Source organism: Antechinus flavipes, chromosome 2 (assembly GCF_016432865.1).
Source record: "Antechinus flavipes isolate AdamAnt ecotype Samford, QLD, Australia chromosome 2, AdamAnt_v2, whole genome shotgun sequence".
Lineage (NCBI taxonomy): Eukaryota > Metazoa > Chordata > Mammalia > Dasyuromorphia > Dasyuridae > Antechinus > Antechinus flavipes.
This window is the reverse complement of record NC_067399.1, coordinates 297,975,378-297,987,728: the sequence shown is the minus strand read 5'-3', so window position 1 is coordinate 297,987,728 and position 12,351 is coordinate 297,975,378. Positions and strand designations below refer to the sequence as shown.

The 12,351-nt window shown below is 34.3% G+C and overlaps 1 protein-coding gene across 2 annotated transcripts in view; it reads right to left on the bottom strand.

Moving 5' to 3' along the window:
* Positions 1-220: 220 nt before the first annotated feature.
* Positions 221-12,351, bottom strand: part of NRDE2 (NRDE-2, necessary for RNA interference, domain containing) — a 71,752-nt gene continuing 59,621 nt past the window's right edge. For both annotated transcript variants that reach the window (XM_051977395.1, XM_051977394.1), the window contains exons 10-14: positions 11,612-11,998; positions 9,553-10,478; positions 7,608-7,746; positions 1,339-1,410; positions 221-675 (exon numbers count right to left, since the gene is read on the bottom strand). In XM_051977395.1, coding sequence (XP_051833355.1) covers positions 550-675; positions 1,339-1,410; positions 7,608-7,746; positions 9,553-10,478; positions 11,612-11,998 — 1,650 coding nt within the window. In that variant the 3' untranslated portion in view covers positions 221-549. The remainder of the gene's footprint in view (positions 676-1,338; positions 1,411-7,607; positions 7,747-9,552; positions 10,479-11,611; positions 11,999-12,351) is intronic.

The window sequence follows — 12,351 nt, the reverse complement described above, 5'->3', positions numbered from 1 at the left end:
AACATCAACCCTAAAATTTGACTTGGCAAAGAGACGGTCAAAGTTTTATACCATGCAAATAAATGATCCCTAAGAGATGATGGGCACAATAAGATTAGATCTTTAGCCCAGAATCATATATAACCCACATCTAATTCAGGTGAAGGAGGTGGCTCCTGATCTCCAAGTCCTCTAAGGAGAAACATTTAGCGTAATGATAATGAACCACATGAAGCATTGGTTTTAAAGGGAACCAACTACAAAAGATTTATTTATTCCCAAGTCTGTCTTTCTGTACATATGTACATCATAATCATATATATGATCTATAAAATAACTCATTTCTGTGTAAATAAGTCTTCTAAACACATGGAGGTTGTGAGAGACATCTGAATACTTAAAAATACATTACATTGGCCCGGAACCTTAAAATTTTAAATCAGTCCTTAAAAAAAAAGGAAAAAAATTTTCCAGTCCTAGTCCAAGTTTCCCAATTTGTACATTCCACAGCTACTACAGGACTGTCAAACTTCAGTCTTAACTCCATTAATCCTCTTGTTCCACTCATTATTAATCTTCTAAGAGAAGCTCTAGTTCTTCTATTGGTACCCGAACTCTTAATTCCTTCTCAGTCATCAGATCCAGGATTTCCTGGAATTGATCAGGGAAATGATCCACTGCATCCATATATAACACCTATAACAAGATACAACAAAAAAGTGTGGGAGAGACAATTCATACCTTATAAATTAGGAGAGAAATAAAGCAATTTTCAATGAACAAAAATGAAAAAAGAACAATATTAGGAAAGGGACAGGAAATGAAACTTTCTGTTAACAGCTTCAACAAATAGAATAAGAGCTAGCGCTTTTTCTTCTCCCTCCCTGATTGGCCCTCTCTCTGGCTGTCCCCATGCCAAGCACAGTGAAAAGTCTTTTTTTTAAGAAGGTTACTTAAAACTACAAAAACTAAAGTGGTGTCTAAATGTGAATGCTCTCAAAGACAGATAGAAAGGAGTAATCAATTGACAATAGTATTTATTAAGTACTGTAAGAGAGAGATGTAAAACCTAAGATGAATATACAATCTGAAGTTAAGATGAGCCCAGAATTTAGGAGGAGATAACAAAAACTATATGGGGAAACAATCTCCCCTTCCCACATAATTCTTTCCTGAAAAAGAAAACAAATGTTACCTTAAAGTGTAAACTCCTAACAGAATATACATTATTATCCTGTATAACCACACTTTTCCTGAAACAGGTTATCAGCACAGGCATGGAAGAGCTTCCCTAACAGAAAGAGATGATGTAACTTCAACCTGAGACTCAGTCATCATCAGCCTTTACTTTTAACCTACCTTTGCCCAAGGACAGTGCTGGAGGGCTCTGTAAAACACACCTTTGCTTCGTTCTTTGTTTCCTAGAGAAACCTAAAGGGGCAAAGAAATGGTGTAATTTGCAATGAGGCAGTCAGAACTAAAAATCCTACAATGACTCCAAAAAACTCACATTAGCTATATATCATGATGATCCAACTTTACCAATGATCAATTCTTAGGGTGACCCCAACTATTTAGACATAGTCAAAAGACTACTTAATAAACTCCAGTGGCTCCCTATCACCTTCAGGATCAAAAACAGAATCTTGTTTGGTGTTCAAAACCATCCATAACCTTTAACCTAGCCTACTCCCCCACTCCTCTTCCAGTCTCCTTACACCTCACTCCCTGACTCATACCCTTCGAGTCAGTGACGGACCTCCTCGAGATTTCACAAACAAGACACTGCACCTGTGGCTTTGGCCTTCTCTCTGGCTGTCCCATGCCAGGAACACTCTCTCCTCTGCTCCAACTATTAACCTCCCTGGGTTCCTTCAAATCCCACTAAAATTCACTTTGTTCAGGAAACCTTCTCTAGCTCCTTTTAATTCCGTCTTACCCTTTATTGATTATTTCCTATTCATCCCATACACAGCACTTAATGCTTAATGACTAAGAAACAACTGGCACCATCTTCAAAGCCTCCTTCTCCAGTCACAAATTTTTATAAACTACCACTGAATTAAGAAGCTTAGGGTTAGAAGAGTTTCTTTACAGGGCACCAAGGAAGTGAAGTTACTAGAGGCAAACACACCTTAAAAGTGTAAGAAATTGCAAATGATAATGAAGGGGAACAGAAGAACTAAGAAAATGAGTCAGTATCATAGTTAGCTCCCCCTGTAAAATGTAACCTCTTTGGGAATAGGGACTGTCATTTTAATTTTTATATTCTCAGCACCAAGCACAGTGTCATAATAGATACTTAATTCAATGTTAACAAATTGAAATTTAAAAAGAAAAATGCCCAATCTTAAAATGAAACATCCTACCTAGCAAAAATAAATCTTGTCAAAATCATTAACAATGATTTATTGTTCAGCTTATCTAAAGAATTTCAGTTTAACATGGAGGCATCTTTAGAACTAAAGAAGTATGTAACTATGGAAATACATGAATGTCTGAACTGAAATGTTCCTTTGGCTATCAGAGATGTTCATATTCATTGATTTGTTTTCCCCCAATGGATTATAGGTTTCTAAAGTATGGAAGTCATTTCTACTGCACAGGTACTTCAAAAGTAGATTATAGCAGCAAAGATTTAAAGCTAAAAAGGAATTTAAAAGTCATAGTGCAACCCTCTTATTTTACAGATGAGGAAACTAAAGCTGAAGGATGTTGTGACTTATCCAAAGTGACAAAACTAAGAAGGATTAGAAGTAGAATTTGAATCCAGGACCTCAAACTGTGAAGCAAGGGTTCTTCCAATAGTACCACATTGCCTCCTAAGAGTAAATGTTGTTGACTGACTGAGATGATGAAGAGTTAGCTAATGAAAAGGTCCACGTTATTGAAAGACCTGCTTCTTCTTCCTTAAGTTCCTCCTCTTCCCAACAAACACAAAAGATTGATTTTTAAATCAATCCCACACTAACTTTGGTTGAGCAAAACCAAGAAAGAGCCCGTTAATCCCATAATTAAATACTGAACTCAAAATCAATTCCTGGTAGGTTTTTTAGATATATCTAGTAAACAAAGCAGGAGTCACCAGAAGGAAGACAGAGATCATGCTCTTCATTCATTCATTCATTTGCTTAAGCAAACAGAAGCATTGGAACCTGGAATATTCCCTGTGAAGAAAATGATTACTAAGTATCTCAAGATATCTCTTTCTTTCCTTCTCAGTATCTTCTAAATGCTATTTGAGTTTAATTCATTCTTCTTTTCACAAAAAGTGGGAACAGAAGAAAATCTGTTTTCCATATTTTCTCAAAAATCACCAAAAAATATTTGTGAGATATTTCATGGATATTTCCATAAATGTAACATATCCAAGCTCAATGACAGTTATAATTGCTCTCTCAATTCTCCTTTTGAGAATTTGCCCAGTTACCGGGATAGATGAAATAGATGCCTAATTATAAAATACACCAAATATTAATGGTGGAAATTTCTGAGTAAATTTTTTGTTTTTATTTTATTTTTTAAAGAAAAATTCAAGACTTCAAACATCAAGATGAATTTGGAAAGGATTTTTCCCTCTGTGACTAGAATACTGACCAAGGTTAGAGGTAACTTCTGAAAAGAAAAGCTGATGGAAAATGACATTTGAATTTGCTTTCCACACTTTTTACTTGTTCTCTCACTATTTTACTAATACTAAAAATAGGAGGTTCTTGCTAATTCCTGAGTATAGGCCTTCATATGTTACTAGATTCAACTTAGCCTTTTTAATACAGTTCATAAGTTCTCATGGTCAGTGTGGGATAGGATTAATGAAAGATGATTCCTTTCCCCAAGAAGCTTATAATTTTGAATATAGAAATGATTATAATACCAAAAAAAAAAAAAAGATAACTGCACACACAAAGTAAAAAGTACTTTTTGCAGAGATTTAAGAAGGGAGACAATACTCCAAGGGTGGGGTTTGGAGAAAGTGAAAGCACCCAAAGAGTTTCTTTAAGGAAAGTAGTATAAAGCTAGTCCTTCAAAGATGGGTGATCTCTCATTTTGATAACGAAATTCTTCCAAAGTTGACTACAAAGATGTCATTGTACCAATTAGATCTAAGAACTTGAAAAGTTAGTTAATTATCCTTAGTTAGGACTAAGTAAAAATTTAGGAAAACTATGTGTGTAGCAAAGGTTAGCTACCTATACTCGGTTCCTCATATGAGTAATTCTCAGTGATTCATTTTTAAAATCATTGATTCTTAGAATTTCTAAAATGAATTAATTTCCTCAAGAATTTCCTAAAGATAAAGTACGCTTAACCATTCATGATGAGCTATCCTTTTAAAGAATCTATACATTAAGTCAGGGTGATTTGGTTTTCTCATCTAATGGATGTATGCTGCTCTACTTAGGGAAAAGAAACTCCTAAGAATGAAAAGGCTGGAGTTTGCCATATTAAGGCTTTTTTTTTCTTACTTTAGTGGAAAATAAATATGGACTGCTGACAATTTGGATGGTATTATAAAAAGTGAATTTGAGAAAATAATGATATCTACCAAACAATCATTAAAAACACCACATCTATACAATAATCTGACATGCAAGACTGACAGTGGGCGAGATGGATATACTGATTCATCAAATGGTGAAGGGCAAAATGAAAAGGCATTTTCCCCTCCCACCAACATATGAAAATAGCAGCCTTTGAAATTGTAGTGACTTCTGTGTGTGATTGGCAAAAGGGAGGAGAAATTATATGGGAGGAAGGCAAAAGAAGACCCCACATTTAACAAGCCAGAAGTGCCATTGCCACAATTTCTGTTTACTGATGTTTCTTTTCTCACTCAAACAAAACCATCATAATCAAGTTGTTTTTTTTGCACTTTAGGCAGAGAAACAGCTTCTTCACAACCCCAACCTAAAAAGAACTTAGTCATTGCAGACAAAACAATAAAAGTTTGGAACAATATCCTAGTAATTCTTTATAAAAGTAAAAGATTTCAAAGCTATAATTTAACATTATTAAGCCCGCACTAAATGAATCACAGCCATTTCTTTTGTCCAGCTAACTTCTTCAAAGTAAAATTGTTCTTTAAGACATAGTTAAGAGTCTCAGATCCTTCATGAATTCTTCTTCCCAGTCACTCTGACCTTTCCCTTTCCTCTCCTTTTAGGACACTTACTATCTGTCCTGTGTTTTTCAACATTTAATGACACTCTACCTTTAAATAAGAAATCAGAGATGAATCAGCAGTCTAACAGGCTAGCCACTTTTTATATGCCAGACAAACTCACTTGCTTGGTAAGAATCATAGACTGTTAGAACTAGAAAGGATTTGAGAAATCACCTATAACAATCCTCTCTTTATTGGATAAATGAGAACACTCAAACCCAAGTAGGTTAGGTGATTGGTATGAAGTCATACAACTAGCTAGTGACAAATCTACAACTTAAGTTACTTAACCAATCTCAGCCTCAGTTATTTCACCCATAAAATGAGAGAATTAGATTAAAAGGTATCTTTTAATCTAAGGTGTCTTCTGCCTCTAAATCTATGATCCTATGTATTAACTAGGATTGGAGTCTCCTATGTCAGGGCCAATGACCTACTCTCAATTACTCTTATGACTCATAACAAGTTCCTGACCCCAGAAAGCAAAGCCCTCCAAGTTCTGATTCTAACCTGCCTTTCCAGTTATTTCTCAAACCTTTAATGATTCCCCAGTTTCTAACCCCAAATTCTAAAGTCATTTCTAACACTTAATTTGTTTCTAACACTAAATTCTCTTCTAAATTAATTTCTAACCCTGGGAAAATAATAAAGATCAAACTTCTTTCCCTGGCCTTCAAGGTATTCCTTAGACTGACTCTAACCAATCTTTCTCATTTCTCTATGTTCCAATAATGATGGCAATTATTTAATTATTTATTTATGAGTATTTTGTTATTATTATATTAATTTATAATTATTTTATATTAATATTATTTAATTATTTAATGTTCTATGCTTTCTTCTGTCTTTATTGTCATATAATCTTCTAAGTCTGAAATACCCTCCTGATTGTCTTTTTCCCATTGACATCTTTCTTATTTTTTCAAAGTCCACCTAAAATATCACCTCCATGAACCCTAATTCTTGATCTCCTCTAAGCAGAAATGATTTTTCCTTCATCTAATCTCATAACTTTTCATACTCTTCCATATAGTTGTATCTTAATATGAGGCATATTCTCATCTGTGTCCTTATATTATTTCCTTTGCTAACCTCTCCTTGAAGGCAGGAACTTTTTATCTTTACAGGACCTGTCTTATCATCACTGTGTCTACCCGTGTATGCTATATTGCAATATTTATTGAATGAATGATGAACAAAAAGAATATTAAACCATATGAAATAATATTTTATGTTGATCCAGTCACTACACATCTTAAAATGATCATAAAATGTAATTTGAACATATATATATATATATATTTCTTAATCCACATTTTAGATCTGAAACAAATTTCTTTACTTAAATATGTGAAAAGATAATCAGGATTTTGAAATTCTGGCAGAGAATCAAATCACTGTTATAGTGGAGCCCTGAAAATATATGTCAAATTGATTCCTTTATTCTAATATCTTAGAAAAGACTTAAAATTTGGCTTTAACTTCTCATTCTAATTAGTTACAAACTCTTATTAATTCACTCATACTACATTTCATAAATCTGTACCTCAAATGCTTTTACTCATCTTGTTCTTATCATCTCTCATCTATAACAATGCCTTATTTCTAACAATGTTCTCTCTGCCTCTGGTTTCTTACCTGATCCATCTGTCTTGCAGCTGACAAATTAATCTCTGACCACAGCAACATTTTGCTCAAAAAACCTTCAGTTATTTGCCTTTGTCTATAGCCCAGCTTCTTAAATCGTGGTTTCTGACCCTATATGAGGTCTCATAACTGCATGTGGAGGGTAGCAAAATCATGATTTCTTAACAGTAAATATTTGATTTGTATACTTATTTTACATACCTATATATCTGAGGCTATGTAAACATTTCTCAGCCCAAAAAGTCACAAGTGGAAAAAATTTAGTAAGTTCTGGTCTATAGGATAAAATACAAATGCTGTCTTCAACTATGACCTTTCAACATCTGACTCCAATCTGCCTTCCACTCTTCTTCCTCCTATCCTGTGTCCAATCAACCACTAAGTTGTTCCTTATCTCACCCTGCTCCACCAATTCTGTGTTTCCGTGATCATCTCCCCCATGGAAGTCATGCTCTCTACATCTTTACCTGTTGAAATCCTTTCTTTAAGATTCAACCTTCCCCTCCCCACCCCTTCCTTGAACTCCCTACCTTGAAATATTTTTTCCCTCCTTAACATTTTAAAAAACATTTTGCATAGATCTTTGCTTTACATCTTATCACAATTTGCTTTGTGGCATCCATATTTGCATTCAAATGTTGCATTTGAAGGCAAAGACCATTTGGTTTTTCATTTTAGGATCCCTTGCATCTAACCCACCTAGTATCTAAAACATAATAGTTTACAGAAGTAAGCTAATTAAGAATTACTCCTAAGATTCATTTCCAGTACTAAACTTCTGCAAATTAAGACGAAGCCCCAATTTCTAGTTTCTTACCAGAAAATTTAAATACATCCTCCATAACAAGGGGCAGTTGCTGCCATTATCACTCTGAATTGCATTTTCAAACAAGACTTTGATTCGATTTGATAAACCTGTTTCAGGAATTGTTGAATGGATTTCTCCAGCTTCTACTCTATAAGAAAACATAAAAAAGAAAGACTTTTGAGACCCAAAGATACAAATAATTTTGTCCTATTTCTTGAGAAGAAAGAGAAATTTTGTTAACAATAAGCTCTACTTACAATTAGAGTGTAATAATTACAAATTCAAAGAGCATAACTTATCTAAATTTCCTAACTTTATATTTTAAAATTTTAAATTAATTTTATTAATATTATTATTATTATTTTTAAATGAGGCTCCCTACTTTGCCCAGGCTGAGCAGGAAATGCAGGGGCTACTCTTATTGGTATGACAGCTCTGATCTTTTTTGTTTCCATCCTGGGCTAATTTGCCTCTCCCCAGGTAACGTGGGTCCCCCCCCCACTCAACGGAAGATTGGACTTAGTTGTAGACATCTAATCAGTTTAGCCCAATCCAACGTAGAACTCAACAATTTAAGTACTCCACCAGTCTCATTCTCCTCAGTCACAGAGATTATAGGCACATGCTACCATTATTGGCCCATTAACTGTGTGACCTTTTCAGAGCTTAGAGCTACATATGGTACATACTGAATAAATGTATGTGAAGTAATCAACAAGATACAAATAGGTTTCATTTGAAACAGAGATCTAACTAACTATAGTTAATAACTAACTTAATTATCCCTTTAAGTTTAAAGTAGAGAAAACCTAAGTCATACAGGGTGATTAAAATTCAATCCAATCCAAACATTTATTAAACAAGGTTTGGTGCTGGCTTAGGAAATACATGAAGATGGAAAATGATACAATCCTTGCCTTCAGTTTATAAGTGAAGGGCAGAATGTGATCTACACAAATCAATAACAATCATAGAAGTTATAACTCAGTCCATAACTAAAAGGAAGGAATTACTTTCTTTACAATATCCTCAACAAATAACCATTCATTTTGGGGGGGGGGGGGGGAGAGAAGAGAAGAAGGGGGTAATTTAGTACCCTCCAAAGAAGGCAGTCTTTTTTTGGCCAAAACTAATTTTTAAAGAAAGATTTTCCTCATATTAAGCCCCAAACCTGATTGTTCCAGTTCTGCTCTCTTGGTTCAAAGAAAACAAACTTATCCTTTCTTCTGCAGGACAGTCCTCCATGCACCTCTACCCCATCAATCAGATGTCTCTTCTCCATGGAAAACATCTCCAGATTCTTTAAGATCCTCAAAATAGCAGTTTCTAGCTCTCTCATTTACTCAGATATGTATTATAGAGTTGGAAGGGAACCTAGGTATCATCTCATTCAATCCCCTCATTTTATATATAAGAAAAAGATTAAAAGTCGAGAGTCAATGTGAATTATAGATTGTCACAAAGATAATAAGGGGCTGAACAGGAATTTGAATCTAGTATCTCTAACCTGAAGACCAGATCTCTTTGCACAATGAATCTTAAACACATCTAAAATAATTCTCTCTTACACAAAATATGTTTCAGTATTAAATTCTCCAGATTTATTAAAGTGAAACAAAATGAAAGACTCTGAGAGCAATCATTAATGCTTCAGCTTAAAACTACTGGTTAACTTTCAGTTACAATAAATTGGATTTGGATGACTTTAAAACAATGTGATTTGCACTTAAACCACCTTTAAGTTAAAATGGGCAAATAACACATATAGCATAATAAGAATTTATCAGACTTTCTATGCTTCCACAAAGGAGGCTTCGTATATATTCCCAACTTCTTCTACTTAAGGATACTAATAGCACTGCATTATGAATATCTTAATACATTTTAAATGTCATCCTATAATACCCATGGTTCTTTGCAGACCACAGGGATTATGTTTTTATAAAACAGATACCTCAGAACAGCTTCCACCAGCCTTTTTCTCATTTTCTCAGCTTGGATTGCAAACAGCCGTGGCTCTAGGGATTTGGAAGACCTTATAATGATATCAAAGAATCTTCTTGTCTTGCTGGCATTATGGGATTTATTTTGGATCTGTATATACGATCTCCAAAGAACCTGGTTGTCCGGATATAATTTTAAAGCCTCTGAAAGTGTTTCTCTCAGAGGATTCAAAGGGAATACACTCACTTTCATGTGGTACCTGAGTAGATTTGCATGCATCAGTGTGATAGCTTCAAGGGCATTGGTCAAATTTTGGGCTCCAATATTTGCACTGAGCCTTGAGAATTCTGATGAAATGGACCCTTTAAGTCTTTCATACACCTGTTTATATATATGCGTAACAGCATTAACCCCTATGGTCAAATACTGGAAAAGCATAAAGCAGCTAACCATGCCAACCAAATGATCAGAACAATTAAAAGAAGATGGGTCAGGGGCTGAACTTTCATTTAAATGCTTCTGAAGCATGTGCTCATATGCTTTGCGGGCTTTCAAAATGTTCACAGCTAATACCTGTCCAGTATAAGGTATGTATGGTCCATTCTCAGTCAGTTTAGTTAATATATGAATTGCTCTGGATGTAGTAGCCCCTTCCAAGTTCCCTGAGAGTTCTACTTCTAGTTCAGCATAAAGCAAGCTTAAGTCAAAGAGTCTAGAACTTAAGTCTTCTGGCCCTGCCATGCTAATAGCAGTGTCAAAAACCTTCCTTGCATCTTCTATGTTGCCAAGTAACCATTCCAGGTGGGCATATGCTTTCCAAAGGCAAAAGTTATTTCTGTTGTCAGGTTCCTTGAGGAGATTCTTGGCTAGTTTTTTGCATTTTTTCCCTTGAGACTTCAGTCTCTTCTTGTTTTTAGTTTGCAGACACCACGTGACCTATAGGCAAAAACAAAGAGATGGACTTAAACAATGGCAACTTTAAAAATTAAGTTCACTTTGCACTTTTAATTAACTTCTTTGTTTTTCTAACTCTATACAGAAAACAAGCCATCTATGTTATATCCCTCATCATACTCCTGAGATCACAGGATCATAGATTTCAAGGTCTAAGGGACCTGTCATATCATCTCCTCCAACTTGGATAAAAGAAACAGATGGCACAAGTGTCATTAACTCAGCAATAATATGGGTTTAATTCAGGAAAAAAAAAAGCCAAGCAAACATTTTTTCTATAGAATTGAAAACATTATCAGTGTTTCTACTTGAAATTTCTAAACATATGGTCACAGATCCTTTATCAGTTTTACTCCAAAGATATTTAAAATCTCAATTTTATGAAAGATGTTATTTTAATAATACAATCTGAATTTACCATTTTGAATTTGAAGAAAAAGATTAAATATTTAAAGTGTCCAGCAGAGGGCAGAGTAGGTCAATCACTTAATTTTTAATATCTGATGCTCAAATAAAAGAGTTAGGAAATGAAAGGACTTAATCCAAACTTAAATTAATCAGAATTCCTAATCACAGAAATTTGAAAATATAAACAAACAACAACATAGTATTCATTTTATTTCAGTACCTGATAGTATCTACTCTCATCCTATTTATTGTTATCCCATTGATGAAGACACACAAAATATGGGAAGAACAAATTAAGGATTTGTTCCAAAGGATTATTAAGATGGTAACTATTGTGACAAACAATAACAATAATAATAGCTAGCAATGAAATAATATTTAAGGGCTCACAAAGCTCTTTTTAAGCACTATCTTAATAGATTCTAACCACCCCTATGAAATAGGTAGATACTAGAATATTCTTGTATTACTGGAGATGGGGGAAAGAAGAACGAGATGACTGAGGTTATAAGGTGAAGTCATATACCCAGGCTCACATGGGACTGCAATTTAACACCATTCACTGTCTCTTAGTTTCAAGTCCAGCTCTCAATATAATGCCATACTATAATCCCAGAGAAAGGCTGGGAATTTCAAACATTATGAACCATAAAAGTTAATCAGAAATGAATAAAGCACCAGACAAATGTAGAAGAAACACAAATTACCTTAGCAATTTCATACTGTAACCACGAAAGGCTGAGATGAGATTTTTCTTTCCCTGAAAATAGGGGCAATACAAGATGAAATATATTCTGTATGAACTCCTCGCCTTCTTTGCAGTGACCCATCCGATGTTCCTGTCTGTTCATTTTGTCCATGCGACCTACGCAATTAACCCCGGAAAATGATGGGTTGAAAAAAGTCAATGGTTTTTCATCAGAAATCCCATCATCGAAAATACCATTTTCATCCATGGCAAGATAGAGGCATGAAGCTGGAAGATTATAGCTTGAAGGGACTCCCAAGAATTGTAGAAATGAATCAATCAGTTGAAATTTTAGATCCAAACTAGAAAGTTTTATGAGAGATAGACTTAGATCATCAAATAACACCTAAAAAAAAAAAAAAAAAGACAAATTTTATTAGTCACACATCCAAGACTACATTTTAATAGAAAACCCCATCAACTTCTCATTACTTATTCATAGTTATTTTCCTGTGGGTAACCTGACTATTCAATTATCTGGAGCATAAAAATAGTACATAAACAAGTGTTGTGTTTGTCAATAAGACTCAAAGACTACAGGCCTCAAGATCTAAAACTGGAGAAAGAGGAAAAAAATCTACACAAACAATATGCATTTTTTGAGAAGAGATTAAATTTAAAATCAGTATTTTAAAAAATACTTTAGCTAATGTGAATAAAAGTCTAGTCATATTAGTTCTTAAATCCAGAAAAGCTGTT